The sequence below is a fragment of the Octopus sinensis genome, linkage group LG15 (assembly GCF_006345805.1).
Source record: "Octopus sinensis linkage group LG15, ASM634580v1, whole genome shotgun sequence".
Classification (NCBI taxonomy): domain Eukaryota; kingdom Metazoa; phylum Mollusca; class Cephalopoda; order Octopoda; family Octopodidae; genus Octopus; species Octopus sinensis.
In genome coordinates this window covers 43,669,062-43,691,211 of record NC_043011.1, presented here as the reverse complement: position 1 = coordinate 43,691,211, position 22,150 = coordinate 43,669,062, and the positions used below count along the sequence as shown (strand labels likewise).

Here is a 22,150-nt window from a genome sequence, read left to right as displayed (position 1 = left end):
ATGCATTCGCATTTTCCTCTCAAACGCTGCATTTGCGACCAGTCTGGGGCACCTCTTTCAAGAGTTTTATCGAAATCTTTCATCGAATCCCAAGTTTATAAAATAATATGGAAGATACATACACACACACGTGCGCGCGCGCACGCATGTACTGTGAGCTGCTAATATTTTTCCACATGCAAAATGAAGGCGGTGCCCCAGTATGACCGCAGTCCAATAACTGAGACAACTAAAGGAATACAATCTGAGTACAACAGACCAAGGAGGTGCGTCTACGTAGTAGTTGCACGATTGCTAGAAACAACAGCCAAAACGGCGACCTGCAGTCAGAAAGAAAGAAAATGGAATGACACTTCGGATAATGTAGTCCTACACGACTGTACACAAAAATACTTGATAATCACAGCTGTAGCAAGCCTCAGATCAGGTCTGACCTGGGGTTAAACAACACCAGCAACACTAAATACGAAAGATTTAACCATTGAACATGTGAAATCTGTGTAGTTCTACTTACATTTGGTATGGCGAGGCATTGTTTGGTCAGCACGTCCCAAAAATTTTGAAAAACCTAAAGATAAACAAAAAACCAATAGTCAACAGTATACATACATACATATATATACATACACACACACATAATATATATAATATATATATATATATAATTAAGGTGGCTATTCGCAGTTTAAAAAGCGAAGGGCACAAGTGACTAAGGATGTTAGTGAGCACCAAGCATTGCTAGAAATAGGAGTCGAATCAACTCTTAGCCACGGGCAAAGCACTTATCTGTATATATTGTATACAGTCTATATATTGGAGCAAGTGTATAGTAAGAACCAGCACATGCGTGTAGATGTTGACATTAAAAGAACATTTACTACATTCATAATTCAAATTAAATTACCAACACATGTGGTATGTATGTGTTTGTATGTATGTATGTGCGTGTGTATGTGTGTTTGTATGTGTGTGTGTTTGTATGTATGTAGGTATGTGTGTTTGTATGTATGTGTGTGTATGTATGTATGTATGTATGTATGTATGTATGTATGTATGTATGTATGTATGTATGTATGTATGTATGTGTGTATGTATGTATGTATGTATGTATGTATGTATGTATGTATGTATGTATGTATGTATGTAATTGTGTATGTATGTATGTGTGTATGTATGTATGTATGTATGTATGTGTGTGTGTGTGTTTGTATGTATGTATGTATGTATGTATGCATGTGTGTTTGTATGTATGTGTGTTTATATGTATGTATGTATGCATGTGTGTTTGTATGTATGTATGTTTGTATGTATGTATGTTTGTATGTATGTATGTATGTGTGGTTTATGTATGTGTGTTTGTATGTATGTATGTATGTATGTATGTATGTATGTATGTATGTGTGTTTGTATGTATGTGTGTTTATATGTATGTATGTATGTGTGTTTGTATGTATGTATGTGCGTGTGTGTGTGTCTATGTGCAATGTGTATATATTCGAGTTAGTTTACTACATCTTCGGAGATGAGTCAACGAGGGCACCGCTATCTGATCGCACGGTTTACTAGAAATAACAGCTAACTCACCCTCAAATTAAGCTCCACAGTCTTAAAAAAGGGAGGACACGTTGGATGTTGTAGTCCTTGATGTCCCGGTAGAAAGAGACTGGAGTGGCTTTTGATCATACGCCTGTCTGGATCAGGACCAACCAACCTAGGGCGAGATGACAACTCTGCGCGCGCGCGCGTGTGCGTGTGTAATTGTCAAAATATGTTTATGTAAATTAACACATTAATGTGTGCGTGTGTGTGTTTGTGTGTGTTTGTAGGTGTGTGTGTGTGTGTTTGTAGGTGTGTGTGTGTGTGCGTGCGTGTGTCTATTGTTCTTAAGTGATGGACAACGAAAGATGATTTCGTGTTCTTTTACAAACGAGCGAAAGAAGGTCGTGAGAATAAAAGTTGGTCAAAAGGAAAGAAAGAAATGATAAGACAAACAAAGCAATGAGTAAAGAGGCGAAAGGAAGGAAGGAAGGAAGGAAGGAAGGAAAGAGAAAAGAAAAGAGAACAAGAAGAAAGAGCGTAAGAAGAGTAGAGAGAGCGAACTCACAGCATGGGTGATCACAGAACGACCGGCGAAAACTGTTTAAAGTGGATATAGACAGAGAGGAGGAGGAGGAGGAGGAGGAGGATTAGAAGGAATGTAAAGAGAGGAAGTGAAAAGAGAGAAAGGAAGGCGAAAACAACTGGATGGGAGGAGGAGGTTTAAATTGAGTGAACGAAGGTAAGAAGTGAGGGAGAAGAAAAAGTGTAAAAACTATAACCAAAGGAGGAGGAAGAGGAGGTAAAACGAAGTGAATTAGGAGCTTGAAGCCAACCAAGAATGTAGGAGGAGATGAAGTAAAGAAGTGAAAGAAGGAAAGAAACTAGATAGAAAGATAAATATAAAGAAGAAGAAAAAAAAGAAGGAAGAGATTAAGTGGACTAAGAGGGATGTAGAGAGAAAGGGTAAAACTGTGTGAGGGGAGAAGGGGAGGAAATTAAGAACTGAGAAAATAATTGGAGGGAGAAGGGGGAGACAGTGAAATAGTAACTGGAAAAACATGAATGAAATTGGCAGTGAGTAATAGGAAGAGGGAAGAAATAAGACTGGAGGAAAATGTGGGAGGAAGAGGGAGATAAGAGATAAGTGAGAGAGGAAGGCCGGGTGATAAGGGGGGCGGGGTAAGAAGGAAGTGAAAGATAAAGAATGTAGAAGGAAGTACAAAGAAACTGGAGATGGGAAGGGGGTGAAGTGAGAGGTGTAGATAAAAGTAAAGAAATAGAGGAGTGAGTGATTATAAGAAGGGGAGGAGAAGAAAAAAGAGAGATTAGAGGAGAAAACGAGGGAAAGAGAGAGAGAGAAGGAGAGGGAGGTAGAGAAGAGGTAGAGGAAGAGGTAGAGCTTTAAGGAGTAGAGAAATTATATGAGAGGGTGAGAAAGAAAAGGTGGTGTTAGGTGGAGAGCGACGAAGGGGAGGATTGACGGACAGATAGGTAGATAGATAGTAATAGATATGTCTTCCTTCCGGCTACAAGGTGGATTGATGACTCTTTTGGGGTCTACCTTGACAAGGGCATGGGGGGATTTTCATAAGAAATACAAGGTGCTATTCTTCGGGTCGGATCCGTTTTAGTAGGTGCTAGGTTACAACTCTCTTGTTACCCGAAATTTAGGGTCGGAACAAACCGGTCATTTAACACGCACACATACACACACATACATACATTTTTTTTTCAGAATTAAAAAAAAAACAAATGGAAAATATGATATGTATTCTTCTACTTGTGTCAGTCATTTGACTAGGCCATGCTGGAGCATTGTCTTTGTTTCAGTCGTTTCACTGTGGCCATGCTGGGGCACCGCCTTGAAGAATGGTCGGTGGGGGGGGTCGATTCATTCGACGGTACTACTTAAAAATAGTGGTCCCGGTGCGCGCACTCGTCTACTCGCGCATCCGCACTTGCTAGTCGTGACTAGTCGATCCTTACTTTTTGTGTTTTATTTACTTTGTCTTAAAAAAATTATTTACTTTTTGTTTTTGTTTTATTTATTTTGTTTTAAAAAAATTATTTATTTTCTGTTTTATTTACTTTGCTAGGTAGTTGTAGGATCGACTAGTCACGACTAGCTAGCGCGCATGCGTGAGTACGCGAGTGCGCGCACCGGGACCACTCTTCTTAAGTAGCACCGTCGAATGAATCGACCCCCTCCCCCGACCATTTTTTTTTTTTATACTTGCCAGGTGCTTATTCTATCGGTTTCTTTTGCGGAATCGCTGTTTCGCGGACGGAAATATCAACCCCGACTCTCATGTATGTGGGGGTGGGGGGATAGGTTTCTTTTCAGTTTCCATCTACCAAATCCACTCATATGGCTTTGGTCGGCCCAAGGCTTACAGTAAAAGTCACTTGCCCAAAGTGCCACGCAGTGGGACTGAACCCGGAACCATGTAGTAGTGGGAAACAAGCTTCATATAACACAACCAACACGAGGATTGCAGCGGCAATGCTGTAGCAATTCCGCCTAATCCACGGCCCTAGTCTAGAATGCTTAATTTCATCGACCCAAAAAAGATGAACGGGCTAAGATGGCTACAGCTGGATTTGAACGTGAGACCACAAAGAACCAGGTTAAATACCGCAAGGTATTCGGTCCGACGTTTAAACAATTCCGTAAAATCGCCGCCTTACTAATTATGTAATTAACAGGGATTGTTAATAAGCAAACTTCTCCCAACACATTCATCCATACATTATTTATACACATACGTACACACATGCATGCATACACAGTTACACGCATACATACATACATCCATACACCCAAACACAGCTATACACACACATTTATGTAACCACATACATGCATACAACCACATAAACGCACACACACACACGCACATCTCAGATATGGTCTGCCTGCCTCCTCCTCTTAATATGTCTCCCCTTTCAGACCTTCTTCCTCCTCCTCCTCCCACGTCTCATCGTATGACACTTGCTCCCATCTTCCCTGCGTTACCTCCTCTTTCTCTGTTTATCCTTCAACTCTTAACCTTTTTTTTTTGTCTGATTGTCTGTCGGTCTTTTGATCACCGCCTGTTCTCTAACGAGTGTGTAGAACTACCTGTTAATCTATCTATCAGTCTATCCAGCTGTCTGTCTATTGATTGTCTATCCTTTTGATCGGAATTTGCCCCCCCCCCCACTTTTTTCCTTTTTCTTTTTCTTTTTCCCAAAAAGCAAAGCTCTACTTTGTATTTTGTCCCTTCTGTGTTTATCTATTTATCTGTCTGTCTATCAGTCTATCTGTCTATCTATCTCTCTACCTACGTATCTATCTATCTATCTATCTATCTGTCTGTCTGTCTATCTCTCTCTCTACCTATCTATCTATCTGTCTGTCTGTCTATCTCTCGCTCTACCTATCTATCTGTCTATCTATCTATTTGTCTATCTATCTGTCTATATCTATCTATCTGTCTCTCTCTCTCTCTCTCTCTCTCTCTCTACCTATCTATCTGTCTAAATGACTATCTATCTATTTGTCTATCTATCTATCTGCCTGTCTATCTATCTGTCTGTCTATCTCTCTCTCTCTCTCTCTCTACCTATCTATCTATTTGTCTATCTATCTATCTGTCTGTCTATCTATCTGTATGTATGTATCTATCTATCAGTGACTGTGTATCATTACGCATACGTGTTATATGTGTATGTGTCTCTGCGTGTGTCTCTCTAACCAATCGCAACCAAGTGAACCAACTTCTCTGTTTATATTTGCCAACTTTTAAAGATTTCAAGATTTCCTGTTTGCTGAGAGCAAACGTGGAAAGAACTGACAACTGTGTATGATGTATACGCACACACACACAGACACATGCGCGCGCACATATATATATATATGTATGGGCACACACGCATATACGTATAGTGAGCGCACTTGTGTTCCGTATTCTATTCCATCAATGCTGTCCTAACTTTACACCAAGTAACAGCATGTTTATTAAACGTAGACTGTATATTTTGTATTGCCTTCACAGTGTTTACAGTTTTACGTAATTAGATAAGAAAATTAGACGAAACAGAGTACATAACTAAAAAAAAGTTTTAACCCCCTTCCTCCTAAAAAAAATTCACTCCCTTGGGTTGAAAAGCTGGGGGCGCTGGAAAACCTCTCTGATGGCTATTGAGGCACGCCAGTACGTTTACACACTTGCAGCATTATATATATATACTAACAGTATCGCTCGGCGTTGCTCGGGTTTGTAAGGGAAATAACTATATAAGCATTTTTAGAGAGTTGCTTCCCTTATAGATGCCAATTCGGGCTTTCTTAGCCATTTCTGTTTTGGTGTCTTCAAGCCATGAAGTCGTTGTTCTAAAAGAACGCTGGTCTCCTTGACAACGCTTTACGACGTTGATTTCCTTACACTCCCTTCCCCACAGCTTCATGAGGGAGGGAAGGGGGAGAAGCAAACACAGGTGCAGGTGTTTGAGCGTGGACGCCACCTCAGACAGGCTCGATATGAATCACGACTATAAGATACCCGAATTTGGTTAAACTGCACCGCAAAATGTGGGAGTAGTTAGGAATCTAAATCGAAGGGGGACAGACACTCACACAACTACAGTTTTATATATATAGATATATAGTGACGTATATTTGCCATTTGAATATGGCTAACCCCTAAGGGTGGATGCTACTGTAGTTTGTAGCCCCAGGAGGACACCTCCTCCAGCTGGCTATAGACACACTTTCTGTGCCCTATCAGTATTTGCAAAGGGAAGCCATCCTTCCCGTCTTCAACTTATGATACACACGGACTCAAGTTTCAGAGTATTGACCCGTCATCGGCGTGTGACAATATATATATATATATATATATATATATATATGTATGTATATATATATATGAATTCAGTAAAATTTAGATTCAGTTGAATATGGTACTTAAGTTAAAGGCACCAGAATTTAGTATGATCCACATAATTAAAAAAAGGGGTGATTACAATCAAAATAAGCAACAAGGATATCCAGAGTAATAAGCATTATCTCTGGGTATCCTTGTTGCTTATTTTGATTATATATATATTTAAAAATACAAACTGGGACAAGAACGCAAAACATTTAGAAGACGATACAAAAAACTCGGACGGGACATTCAAACCTTCAATCTTCAGTCAAGAACCGGATCATCCTCGCAATTTCAGCTATATATATATATGATAAAGGGTAAAATTAATTAATTAATTAATAATTTTACCAAGTAGTTCGATATGTTAAAAGAACCATTATCGGTAAACTTATACATAAAATTTTATAATTATGAGTATAATTATAATTAGGGTTCAGCAAAAAATTTGCTTCACCACATACCATATATATATATATATATATAAGGCTTTGGTCAGCCCTAGGCTATAGTAGATGGCACTTGCCTGTGGGAATGAACCCAGAACCATGTGGTTGGTAAGCAAGCCACTTACCACAGCCGTATATATATGCTGATGACACCTGTTAGTCATAAGTGGTGAACGTGCTCTGCAGGCACACTACTTGGGGCTTATCCTGTAACACAATTTGGATACTGCATTTAACGCCTACTTCCTAAACCATAATTCATTAATCCTAAAATTGGCTAATATATTCTTTTATTTTAACTGCGGCCATGCTAAAGCACTGCCTTTTAGTTGAACAAATCGACCCCGGGACTTATTCTTTGTAAGCCTAGTACTTATTCTATCGGTTACTCTTTTACCAAAACGCTAAGTTACGGAGACGCAAACACACCAGCATCGGTTGTCAAACAATGTTGGGGGGACAAACACAGACACAGAAACACACACACACACACGGACATGCACACACACACGCACACACACACATATATACATCAGGCTTCTTTCAGTTTCCGTCTACCACATCCACTCACAAGATTTTGGTCGGCCCGAGGCTAAAGCAGAAGACACTTTCTAATGGTCCCACACAGTAGGACTGAACCCGGAATCATGTGGCTGGCGCAAGCTAATATATATCATCCTCATCAATTAAGGTCCGCTTTCCATGCTGGCATGGGTTGGATGGTTCAGCTGGGGTCTGGGAAGCCAGAAGGCTGCACCAGGCCCAGTCTGATCTGGCAGTGTTTCTACAGCTGATGCCCTTCCTAACGCCAACCACTCCGTATTATATATATATATATATATATTCTTATATACTTTTATTTATTTCAGACATTTGTAAGCCTTGTACTTATTCTATTGGTTGTCGAGCAATGGTGGGGGACAAACACATATACACAAACATATATATATATACAATGGGCTTCTTTCAGTTTCCGCCTGCCAAATCCACTCACAAGGCTTTGATCAGTCCGAGGCTATAGTAGAAGACACTTGCCCAAGGTGCCACGCAGTAGGGCTGAACCCGGAACCATGTGATTGGTAAGCAAGCTACTTACCACACAGCCACTCAAACGCCTGATTTCGAGTAGTATTAGAGAGTATTGGGCAAAACTACGTGGACATTCCAGACTCCGACTGAAAAGCAATTGGCTACGAATGATCCGTGTATCTTGTTCTGTCCTGTTTGCCGTTGTTGTGCTATTGTCCTTTTTCTGCTTGTTATGTTTCGACGATTTCCATTTATTGTGTCTTTTACCTTTGATATGTATATATATATATATATATAGAATGGTTGTTTACTGTCAATCTAACACGAATGTGACAGTAGGGGGGGTACACCACCGCTGTATAGCCCTAGGAAGCATCGACGCCTCTACGAGAGATTTAGAAATTTAGTATTTCTTATTTTGATAATCAGTGAATAGACTTCACTGAATTATAGATATATACAATACGAAGTCGAGACAGATATCGCCGGCTGACCGGTGTCTGCTACTCTAGGCCGATGAAGGACAATGATCCTGAAACACGTGTCCCTAGATGCAGCTCTGGCGGCCGGGGGTGTTTGTCTCCCCTTCGTAAATGTATATAAGGACACAGGGAAAAATGTGTCAAAGCCATCAGGAGGCGTCGATGCTTCCTAGGGCTATACAGCGGTGGTGTACCCCTCTACTGTCACGTTCGTGTTAGATTGACAGTATACAACCATTCTATCGCCCCACCACCGTACATGTCTCTACGAGAGATTTAGAAATTTAGTTACATACAAAATTAAGAGGATATATATATATATATATATATACAAAATAAAGAAATGGAGAAATGCATCTTAATCAATAATCAACTACCAGATAATACCCAATCACATAATTTATTAAACCACTACATATGAATATTAAGGTCAAACATAATAATATAGAACAAAACAATGTACATGAAAAAATATGTTTCTATATTGTAATATTCTAATATATTGTTTTGACCAACTGTAACCTTGAATATAGAACATATGTATGTATATTGCTGTATATTATTATTATTATGTATATGTATATATATATATATATATATATAGGAGTATGGGTATATGCACTCATATGTATATGTATATTATATATTATGGGTATGTGCCCACTCTTATATGGGTGTACCTCCTCTGATTCTCATGTTTAATTTAGTTTGTTCTTCATAATCTCTGAAGAGGCCTTGGGATATTTTTGTAAGTGTCTCATTTATAACTACATATTAACCTATCACACATGGCTAATATGAGCATAATGAGGCACCCATATCTGCATGGCTGAAACAGCAGTAAGATGTAGTTTATATCTATATTTGTATTTATTTATATTCACTTATACATACTGTACTTATTGTATCTTATTACTCAATGATGTACATTGTTTTGTTCTATATTATTATGTTTGACCTTAATGTTCATATGTAGTGGTTTAATAAATTATGTGATTGGGTATTATCTGGTAGTTGATTATTGATTAAGATGTATTTCTCCATTTCCTTATTTTGTATTATTAATTTGTGGTAAAACATTTTACCTTTGCCCATATAATACAGTGAATGAATTAATTGCATCGCAATTCTTAACATTTATGTATTAACTTTGTTGGGTGCTTTACTAGCAGTATATTGGATACATGTTATCCCATGGTGGGTTGCACTCACAACCCCTATCTCAATTTGTAATTATATATATATATGTGTGTGTATTGTGAAGTATATTTTCCACTTAAATGTGGCTAACCCTTAAGGGTGCATGCTACAGTAGCCTGAAGCCCCAGGAGGACATCTCCTTCAGCTGGCTATTGACACACTTTCTGTGCCCTCTCAGTATTTTCAAAGGGAAGTCATCCTTCCCATCTTCAACTTGACATGATACACACGGACCCGGGTTTCTGGTTATTGACCCGTCATCAGCGTGTGATGTATATATATATGAAAGAAGGTTTGAAAATGTTTCTTCACTTGACTGTTTTCACTTTTTTAGAAAAAGATTGTCAAAAGTAAAATGTAAAGCTTTATATAAGCTTTGTATTATTTTGTAATATTTTGTGACAACCAGTACTTAACACAACAAAGCTTTTACAAAGCTTTACTTTTTACTTTTAACAATCTTTTTCTAAAAAAGTGAAACCAGTCAAGTGAATAAACATCTTTTAAAATTGCAATTTTCAAACTTTCTTTCATATATGTTTGTACTTGTGCAGTACCTTACAATTTCACTTTATATATATAGGTAATTCTTTTTGGGAGGAAGTCTCCTCATCCATCCATCTATACATACAAACATACATACATACATACATACATACATACATATATACATACATACATACGGTGTCATATGAAGTGCATTGTGACGCAGAAGTAACATCTGCTGCAAAGGAAAGAGGTCAGTAATTGTCTTGTGACTATAAAATCAACAGCCTAATTAGGATTGCTAATGAAATTGATGAGTGATATGAAATAAGAGCTGATACAAATCTCTCTCTCCCCAAGGAGAATTGGTAAATTCTATTTATCAAAACGAAATTTTTTTAAAATGGACCAGTTCATTGTGAAAGTAGTCCATGGATACTTGGCATGAAAGACTCAAACCATAAAAGGAATAAACCATATCAAAGGCTTGGAATGGAATACCGAGTAGTTTAAGACATCCCACTTTGAAGATTACTGTCCCTACAATTCGAGAACAAGAATTCCCCACCAGCATCTGCAGTGTAAAAGGCAGAAAATATTGACAGATGACAAATGTAAGCTGTACAGAGCCAAGGCAGAAGACACCAATCAGATAATTGTCAAATGCGAGAGAATGTCTTCCAGATATTATCTTTCTGTGACGTATGATGCGGTGGCCAGAACAATCTGGAACAAGTTAAGGAAAAAGGAAATGCCAGCAGACGAATTTGATTATATTGAGACTGATGAGTCAAAAGAATATTACTCTTTACTCTTTACTCTTTTACTTGTTTCAGTCATTTGACTGTGACCATGCTGGAACACTGCCTTTAGTCGAGGAAATTGACCCCAGAACTTATTCTCTGTAAGCCTAGTACTTATTCTATCATTCTCTTTTGCCGAACCGCTAAGTTACGGGGATGTAAACACACCAACATCAGTTGTCAAGCAATGTTGGGGGTGACAAACACAGACACACAAACACACACACATATATACATATATATGACGGGCTTCTTTCAGTTTCCGTCTACCAAATCCACTCACAAGGCTTTGGTCGGCATGAGGCTATAGTAGGAGACACTTGCCCAAGGTGCCATGCAGTGGGACTGAAACCGGAACCATGTGGCTGGTAAGCAAGCTACTTACCACACAGCCATTCCTGAGCCTATTAGTAGAAGTTATAAATTAAAACAGCTACCAATTTAAAACACAACCAGCCAGATATTGATAAGTGGGACCACGAGAGAAAAATATGCTCTGCTGTAGAAATCAGCTGCCCTCTGGATACCAATGCGGTCGAAAAATACAGGAGAAAGAAAACGTCTATGACCCATTGATAAGCCCTTTGTAATATCAGTACCCAAAATTACTCTCAGTTTCATACCTAATATTGGTTTCAAATTTTTGCACAAGGCCAGTAATTTCAGGGAGAGGATCAACTCCAGTATTCAACTGGTATTTATTTAATCGAACCCGAAAGGATGGAAAGCAAAGTTTACCCCGGTGGAATTTGAACTCAGAATGTAAAGACAGATGAAATGCCACTAAGCATTTTGCTCAATATGCTCACGTTTCTGTCAGCTCATTGCCTTAGTTTTATGCCTGTTATCATTGGCACAACAGGATATGTACCACCACGTCTGGAGCAAAGTATGACTGGATTTGGGGTCTTGAAGAAAGAATGCAACTCTTTAAATCATACACTACAAATGATCGCGATATCTGGGACAATAAAAAATTTAAGAGACATTCTTAAAATTTAAAGGTTTATCAACAAAATAAAATGCTTTCCTTCACAAACTTGCTAGCAAGAGGTGATCCAATTACAGAATTGTCAGTGGGGCCCTCTACTCTACAAAGGATGAAGATTGAGGTTTTATGCTTCGTGTAGTACACCAGTCTCAGCCAAAGAGTTTTGAGGGTTCGAGGCTCCACCATTAACCACAATGGTATACTAAAAATTCATCATAGCTTCCTCCGCTGAATCTTGTGCGCGGGACCTTTTCTTGGCGCAGGGCCCAGTTTAAAGGGTCGTCTGAAATATGTACTGAAATACTTGAGGTGTTACTGCCGAAAGAGATCATCAAGATGTCAGCCTGTTACTCCAACGTAAAGAGCACTATGAGGTTTATATATGATACAGTGTGTATACATGTGTGTGTGTGTATGATCATTCTGTTTTATTTCAAGATTTCTTGCCAATAGAGAAAGAACCGGTCTAACCTAGATCCAAAGCTCTTTCATTGAAATTTCAGCAACATCAACAGGGTGTTTTTGCATGGATGTGTTTACATGTGCCGTATTTGGAGTCAGTGCATGTGCAGATTTGTATGTATGTATGGATGGATTGATGAATGGATGGAGGTATACGTTCTTGCATAGTAAATGATCCGGTGGAGTTTTCACTACAAGATAAATATCTATTTAAAGCGATTCAGTGACCTGTCAGTCTGTGCTAAATAAAGTGCATGTGTGTGTATGTATATATATATATATATATATATATATATATATATATATATATATATAAACATGCACACAGAGATAGATAGATAGATAGATAGATAGATAGATAGATAGATAGATGGATGGATGGATGGATGGATGGATGGATGGATGGCTAGAGAGATAGATAGATAAACTGAGAGACAAGCAGAGAGATAAATAAACAGACATAGATAAAGAGATAAACAGACAGACAGACAGACAGACAGACAGACAGACAGACAGACAGACAGGCAGATAGATAGATAGATAGATAGATAGATAGATAGACAGACAGACAGATAGATAAATAAACAGACAGACAAACAGACAGATAGATAGAGCCAAAGTGGAGAGGTGGATAATCTTTATTTACTCTGAAAATTATGAGTACTAATTACACCACTTATGTTTAATGTTTGCTAATTATCTAATTATAGCTAATTAAACATTATGCAGACACACAAGCACACACATATCCCAGTTAAATGAATGACTTATCCATTGGAGGAAAGACGTGGCTTGTAGTGTTTATATAGTTAAGGGAAAGGGGCCATACCCTCTTTAACAAAATTATAAGCCCTTGGGTAAAGTAATACATGGATATCATCTTCGTTTATAACCTCCTTCTTCTTTTCTTCTTCTTCTTCTTTTCTTCCTCCTCCTTCTCCTTTTCTTATCCTCCTCCTCCTCCACTTTCTTGTCTTCTCCTTTTCATCATCATCATCTTCACCACCACCACCACCACCACCACCACTTTCTTCTTCTTTTCTTCTTCTTCTTCTTCTCCTCCCCCTTTCTCCCTCTTCTTCATCATCATCATCATCAGTAGCAGGAGCATCTTCTTCTTCTTATTCTTCTTCTTCGGCTGCTGCTGCTGTTGCTGTCCGTCATTGGTCAAGGGTGGCTGTTCTTGTTCAGTGATCATCTCAGGTAAGCTCCCATGTGAGCTCCAAGGCCTGCTGCGGGTGAAGCTACTTGACGCAACAGAGAAGCGACTCCTCTTGTGTGCTCTGCGGCAGTGCTCCCTTGCCTCCTCTGTACCACGGATTGCAAGGCTCTCTACAGCAGGCACATCAAGGTCCTAACGCGGATCCAACTTCGTGAACTTCATGTACAATCACAGCATACATTAATTAGTGTTGAGTCCCCTGCATGTGTAGGACTGTCAGAGTGTCCCTCTACTCAGAGTGTCCCTGTCACAAGATGGTACTGAAAGGAGGGTCAGCACACACGATTTTAGTTTGAAGAAATCAATATGGTTGACATGCTGATGTCTGTCAGGAATACATGATGTAAGGAAAATGGTTATAGTTCCTCGGGTTACCATTAGATCAGTAACGTATCTAATAAGAAGGCAAGGAGAGCAACCGCTATCCCCAAACACATTTTACAAAATTGGTGCCTTTTCAATATTGTGCAATAAAAGTTGAATCCGTCTTTCAACTTTTTTGTAAATCACATGGCATTGGAAGAACTTTCTGGAGTCATTACTTTATACTGTGAATGGCCCTCACTGAAAATGACAGAATGATGGAGTATGTCAGCATAGGTGGTAAGCTATATGAACACCTGCTGCAGGAGGTGCCCATCATTTCCTCATCTATACAAAAGAGTGTTAAAGTCTGACAGGAATGAAAAGCCTTGTCTGTGCTACTTTTGAGCTGTCTACTCAATCACCTGTGGTGTGTTGGTGGCCGCTGACACCTGAAAGACCCAAACAAACCCTGAAGTCGTAGCCTCTCTGCTCTGGACAATCTTGTGAAATTTCATCTTTTTTCACGTCACACCTGTATCAGGAGTTGTAAGTTTCATACATAATGGCATCGTTACAGAATTATGAAATTAATGAATGTAGAATACAATTATGTGTGTTGTAACTCTTTACTCTTTTACTTGTTTCAGTCATTTGACTGTGGCCATGCTGGAGCACTGCCTTTAGTCGAGCAAATCAACCCCAGGACTTATTATTTGGAAGCCTAGTACTTATTCTATCGGTCTCTTTTGCCGAACCACTAAGTTATGGGGACGTAAACACACCAGCATCGGTTGTCAAGCGATGTTGGGGGGAGAAACACAGACACACAAACATACATATATATCTATCTATCTATCTATCTTTCTATAGAGGGGCTTCTTTCAGTTTCCGTCTACCAAATCCACTCACAAGGCTTCGGTCGGCCAGAGGCTATAATAGAAGACACTTGCCCAAGGTGCCATGCAGTGAGACTGAACCCGGAACCATGTGGTTCGTAAGCAAGCTACTTACCACACAGCCTAACTAATAAAATATTTCGCAAAATGTATGAGAAATGAGTTTCTGACTGTTTGGTATGTAACCTGCGTCTGTCCCGTTATGGGTAGGATATTGTGTATCTAATTGTGTTGCATCAATCTGTTAATTTGGTGCCACATCAGGTACATGCGTATAGGAGGGGATGTCATGCTAGATGTGCAGAGTTGTCCGAGGCATATTGTTCTTGCCCACTGCATTTTGGCTATAATGTGTGTGGGTGTGGGTGTATACATATAATATGAAGATGATGATGATGATGATTATGACTTACCTCTTTCTGTTTCCAATGTCTGCGTGCAGTTAGGTTGAGCATGAAAGACTCCACTTCCGTCTCTTCAGTGACCTGGTTGGAAGGTCTTGAAACAATATCAGTCATCTCTAAGTCAGCTCCCATGGCAGGATTGTAGACCGGAATTATTTTTCTCATAGAAAATTCAAGACAATGAACAGCAAATCCAAGTGGAATGTGCACTGAGCAAAAGTAAGACAACTCCCAGCTTTTATTGCCAACCATTGTCGCCAGCTTGTGTGTTCATTACCTGAGACATTTTTACGTTCGAAAAATTGTTCATAAGCCGTGTTGTTCGTCATGAAGAGGGTTCGTAAACCGAGGCTCCACTGTACATACATATAGAGATACACGTACGGTACTAGATTAATGTAGTGAAGTAGAAAGGAATACTACTTCAAAGAACCACACATATAGATACAGTTGTGATAGCATTTTACAGTTTTTGTGAATCAGGCACAAAAAGACAAAAGACGGGTTAAAGGTATATTTACAAATACAATTATATCCATACACTATTATTCATGCATCGATTTTTAAGTGGAGAGTCCACTTTGTTTGTACAATTACACAGCATAGACATTTGAGTATTATTTAGATTCTTTTATGTTTGATAAAGCATAATTTAGATTCTTTTATGTTTGGAATTAGGTACAGTCGAAAACGACTGTTTTGTTAATAAACTTGTGATGATTATGTTTGGGTGGGATATGTGTCACAATTTGTAAAATATTTGTTAATGAGATCAAGACTTGCTGATTGAATGGTGAGTTATACCATGTTACTTTTTATATTTCTGGGATAATTTCTGTTGATGTTGAGAGGTAGGTTGACTATTGTAATGTACATAATTTTATTTGTGAAACCACTATGTTTTAAGGTATCGTTAAAATATTTGTAAGCTGTGCACAAGCTAGTCTTATGAGAAGATAAATTGGAAGATGCGCAAAGGGTTTTTTTTAACAAAACTGCTAAAATATTTTTGTGTTGTTGGAAAAATATGTCATTATGATAGGCAAGGCGTGGCTGTGTATTAAGGTGCATGTGGCCTTGGATATTCAATCCTACAGCACGGCAACATGGGTGTCTTCCATTATACCCTGGGCTGACCAACGCCTTGTGAGTGGGTTTGGTAAATGTAAACTGAAAGAACCCATCATTTTTATATATATATATATATATATATATATATATACACACACACGTGTATAATTGTGTGTATATGCACGTGTGTGTATGTATGTTTATGCATATATGTGAATATATATGTATATATGTGTGTATGTATGTGTATTTGTGTTTGTCCCCTACCGCTGCTTCACAAACGGTGTTGGTGTGTTTACATCCCTGTAACTTAGCGGTTTGGTGATTGATAGAATATGCACCAGGCTTTAAAAAAATAAGTCCCGGGATTAATTTCTTTGGTTATACCCTTCAAGACTGTGCCCAAGCATGGTCGCAGTCCAATGACTTTTCCTTTTTACTGTCCCTTATCTCGGCAGTCTTTCTATATATATATATACAGTTAGATCTTTTTCCCGCTATAACTTTAGCAATTTGTGTTGAAGATTGTAAAACGGAAACTGAAAGAAACCCATCGAATGTGTGTGTGTATGTGTCTGTGTTTGTCCCCCATCACTGCTTGGCAAGTGGTGTTTGTGTGTCATAACTTAGTGGTTTGGCAAAAAGATCAATAAAACAAGTACTAGTCTTTAAAGAATAATAAATACTGGGATGGGTTTATTCGACTAAAACCTCTTCAAGGCGGTGCCCCAGCATTGCCTCTGTCTAATGGCTCAAACAAGAAAATGTGTGTGTGTGTGTGCACACATGTATATGGTCTGATGAGGCTATAGGATGTAGCACAAACACTCAGCTGCGTCTTATTGCAGAAACAGTCGTAAGCTAATGAAAGTAATTTTATAACTCTTGTTTTCTTGCCTTTCATTAATTATTATGCTCTGTACTCTGTTAATACTTTATACATGTATATTGAGGTCTAATTACTGATTATTAGTATCTCTATGCCTAAACGAAATTCCAACACACACACGCACATAGAGACAGACAGACAGACAAACAGATAGACAGATAGATAGATAGGCATGTAGGCAGACAGACAGACACATACATACATACATGATGGCCGTCCACTCGTGATCGAGGAAGACCATTGCTGACCTTTAGGAAAATTGTGCGCTCTAGGACTAACTTATATTTTGTATTTGCGGATCCGTTGGTGGCTAATGAACCCTGCTCTTGACAAGCATACATGGATGCAAACATTGCAAGCCAAGCTTTCTCCAGTCACTACGCTTTCAAGCAGTACCCTTTCGAGCAGCACGCTTAAATTCTTCGTGCAAAATACTTACTCTTTCGAAGGTGTCGACTCCCTCCTTAAAAGCACCCCACTACGCTCTCGGAGTGGTTGGCATTAGGAAGGGCATCCAGCTGTAGAAACTCTGCCAGATCAAGATTGGAGCCTGTTGCAGCCATCTGGTTCGCCAGTCCTCAGTCAAATCTTCCAACCCATGCTAGCATGGAAAGCAGATATTAAACGATGATGATGATGATATATATATATATATATTCCCATACATATGCCCATATAGATACACACACACATGCGCACATCCACACATATTTATATATAAAGATCCATACATATAGACGTGTGTGTGTGTGTGTGTGTGTGTGCAAACATGCAAGAAAGGGAGGGAGAGAGAGAGAGAGAGGGTGAGATAGAGGAAAAGTATTATCAGAGAACATAATGGCTGTTGTTTTGTTATTCAACCTCAAACCCTCTGACCTATGGATCAAACCTGTTCCAGACATGACCAACACATCGTTTATTCAAACATATTTAATCTACAACTTAAAATTATACAATATTCTATTCTCATTTCTTACTAACAGTAGCATGAGAATTGAAGGAGATTTCGTTGCTATTTCTAACAGATCGAACCACCATCAAGAACTGTGCCATCAAATCAATACAAATATCTGTTTATGTGTTGTGTTGATGATTAATATTTTATAGAATCCTCGCAGACTCCTGCTTGGTTTATCATCAAACATTTAATTCCACTGGGAATCCTGTCTTTTAACTAAATTGACCATTAACAATGGTGCCATTACTCTGTTGACATATTTATTATTTATGTTCAAAATGTCACCAATTTTTTTAATAAAACAGTCGCTGTCTGTTTAGAAAAATATTCCAGTGGACAAAAAGAAAAAAAAGCCCCAGCATGGCCACAGCTCATTAGCTGAAACTAGAAAAATCAAAATCAAATCCATCCTGTAACAAACTGTCATATGTTCAAGTTCTTGCCATAATTGAGAAAAAATTATGAATTCTATTTATTGCTTATCTTGTTCTTTACACACACATTCACACACACACATTTGTGTGTGTTGTGTGTGTGTGTGTGTATAATAACTCTTTTAATTGTTTCAGTCATTTGACTGTGACCATGCTGGAGCACTGCCTTTAGTTGATCGAACAAACCAACCTCAGGACTTATTCTTTGTAAGCTTAGTACTTATTCCATTGGTCACTTTTGCCAAACCACTAAGTTACGGGTACGTAAACACACCACCATCGGTTGTCAAGCAATGATAGGGGTACAAACACAGACACACAAACATATACACACACATACATATATACACATATATATATACATATATACGACGGGCTTCTTTCAGTTTCTGTCTACCAAATCCACTCACAAGGCTTCTTGCCCAAGGTGGCATGCAGTATATGTATGTATGTAGCTTATACTTTTTTTGTTTCAGTTACTGGACTGCGGCCATGCTGGGGCACCACCTTGAAGGGTTTTGACTCAAATTGATGTCAGCATTTTTTTTAAAGCCTGGTATTTATTTTATTTTTTTGAGACTGGTTGCAACTCACTAAATTATGGGGTCGTAAATAAACATCGGTTGTCAGGCGTTGTTGGTTGGGGACAAACACAAAGACACACACAGACATACAAACATACGCATCCGCCCAACCCTCACCCCCATACCCTTACACACACATATATATCACGGGCTTTCCGTCTACCAAATCTACTAGCAAGGCTTTGGCCAGCCGGAGGCTATAGTACAAGACACTTGCCTAAGGTAATGCGCAGTGGAATTGAACCCCGAGCTATGTGGTTGGGAAGCAAACTTCCTACCTCAAAGCCACGTCCGCTCTTCACTCAAACACACACACAATTATAGGTGTAGGAGTGGCTGTGTGGTAAGTAGCTTGCTTACCAACCACATGGTTCCGGGTTCAGTCCCACTGCGTGGCACCTTGGGCAAGTGTCTTCTGCTATAGCCTCAGGCCGACCAAAATGAGTGGATTTGGTAGACGGAAACAGAAAGAAGCCTGTCGTTATATATGTATATATGTGTGTGTTTGTGTGTCTGTGTTTGTCCCCCAACATTGCTTGACAACTGATGCTGGTGTGTTAACGACCTTGTAACTTTGCGGTTCAGCAAAAGAGGCCAATAGAATAAATACTAGGCTTACAGAGAATAAGTTCTGGGGTGATTTGCTCGACTAAAAGGTGATGCTCCAGCATGGCCACAGTCAAATGACTGAAACAAGTAAAAGAGTAGTAAAAAGTAAGGGATTACCCCCAAAACGATTACCAGTTTGCTCTCAGTTAGGTATTTAAAATATGTTATTCAACAATTAATATATAAATCCAATTAAGTTCTTATAAGATAGAAAAAAATTAGATTAATATTCCATTGGACAATTCTAAATATATTTCCTTAACCATATCGGTTTCGTAGGACATCATAAAGAAAAATGGAGAATAAATCTTCAAAATCTATTTTTTAAAACATTTATTCTCATCAAATTCCAATCAAACACGTTTCTTCAGGATAAGTATCCTAGTGTCCTTTGATGTAGCGGTTAGATGCATTTGGTTGGTTTAAATTCAAATTATTTGCAGTAGATATTCATCCAAGATAGGCGTAGAGTGGCTGTGTGGTAAGTAGCTTGCTTATGAACCACATGGTTCCAGGTTCAGTCCCACTGCGTGGCACCTTGGGCAAATGTCTTCTACTATAGCCTCGGGCCAACCAGAGCCTTGTGAGTGGATTTGGTAGACGGAAACTGAAGAAATCCTGTCGTATATATATATATATGTGTGTGTGTGTGTGTGTGTGTGTGTGTGTATGTGTGTGTGTGTTTGTGTATCTGTGTTTGTCCCCCCAACTTTGCTTGACAAACCGATGCTGGTGTTTGACGTCCTTGTAACTTAGTGGTTCGGCAAGAGACCGAGAGAATAAGTACTAGGCTTACAAAGAATAAGTCTTGGGGTCAATTTGCTCGACTAAAGGCGGTGCTCCAGCATGGCTACAGTCAAATGACTGAAACAAGTAAAAGTGTAAAAAGTGTGTAATTCCAATGCAGTTTTGTTGAAGGTTATTTGTGGAGAATACAAAAAATGCCTGTCAAATCACGACAAAATAGGTACATGAAATTACCACTCAGGTCAAATTCATACTTAAACAGCAAGTTTAAATGTGAAGAAGCGGCAGCTGGCTAAATGAAGATTTGCTACCGCAGGAGTAGCTGTGTGGTAAGTAGCTTGCTTGTGAGCCACATGGTTTAATATGTTTTAATATTTTGCTGAGGGTCTGTGAGACTAATAACCTGGTTTAGTGTTCAATATTCATCTGTTTCTGAATGATGCATTGAGTACAGAGCAGTAATTAGAAAATGAGATGATGATGAGAATATAAGATAGTGAACCCAAGGCCATATGGTTGGAAAGCATGTTCTTTCATCACACAGCCATGCTTGTACCCTGTCTGTGTCTGTGTGCAATACATTCACATAAAGAAAAATAGTAAAGCGGTAAAAATGCAAAAAACAATAAGAAAAATGAAGACAGAATGGAAAAACATCTTTATTTACCTTCACAGAGAAGAGTGATAAAAAGAAGGGAGAGAAGATTTTTAAAAAAAATTGAATGTAAAAAATATTAAGAAATATATATATAAAAAAAACAAAGAAGTGATCAAATTTCTTATTAAAATTTTTTTTTCTTTTTTGCCTCTTCAGGATTTCATTATCTAATTAAATATTTAATTAAATATTCTTCGATTTATTCGTTACTGTCTTTTATATATTTTTTGTTTTATTTTATTTTAATGTAAATAATTACTTTTAATTTTTTTTTAATTCTAAAAAGTAAAAAAAAAAAGAATTTATTATATTTTAATCACAGTTTTAAAATGTTCATTCATTTGGTTACACTTTACATATGTACCTGTGTAGGGGGTGGAGAGATGTGAGTGTATGTGTATATATATGTACATATATGTGTGTGTGTGTGTGGTGTATATATATATAGTGTGTGTGTGTGTGTGTGTATGCTTCCAAATATATATGTGTGTGGTGTATATATACATATATACATATACGTGTGTGTTTATATATATATATGTGTATATATACATATATATAATGTGTATATACATACATGTGTGCATGTACATACATAAATGCGTGTGCATATACACACATAAATACGTGTGCATGTACATACATACATCATTGAATGCTGATTTTCCATGCTGGCAAGTGTTGGACAGGCATGAGTTGGATATATATATATATATATATATATATATATATATATATATGTGTGTGTGTGTGTGTGTTGTGTGTGTGTGTGTGTGTGTTAGTGTGTGTGTACAAGTATATATATTTACATATAAATAGAAATATATACATATTTACATACCTGTAAATTATATATATGTGTGTGTGTATATATAAACACACATACAAATTTATACATATCTACACACACACACATACACACACATATATATATATATAAAACATACATATACATGCTTGTCTCTCTCTCTGAATGGCCACAGTCAAAATTACTGAAACTAGTAAAAGAGTGTGTGTGTGT

General features: G+C 38.2%; 1 protein-coding gene across 6 annotated transcripts in view; it reads right to left on the bottom strand.

Moving 5' to 3' along the window:
* The window catches only part of LOC115219839 (UPF0692 protein C19orf54 homolog), a 77,127-nt gene extending 74,966 nt beyond the window's left edge, over positions 1-2,161 (bottom strand). For 3 of the 6 annotated variants that reach the window (XR_005002236.1, XR_005002238.1, XR_005002239.1), the window contains exons 1-2: positions 1,585-1,982; positions 515-568 (exon numbers count right to left, since the gene is read on the bottom strand). Coding sequence is in view for 2 of the 6 variants with exons in the window: in XM_036509670.1 (XP_036365563.1) it covers positions 515-568; positions 1,585-1,683 (153 nt within the window). In the remaining 4 variants the exon portion in view is untranslated. Of the gene's footprint in view, positions 1-514; positions 569-1,584; positions 1,985-2,104 lie in introns of those variants that run through there. The other 3 variants (XM_036509671.1, XM_036509670.1, XM_029790125.2) reach the window with 3 other exon arrangements.
* Between the last annotated feature and the right edge of the window lie 19,989 nt (positions 2,162-22,150).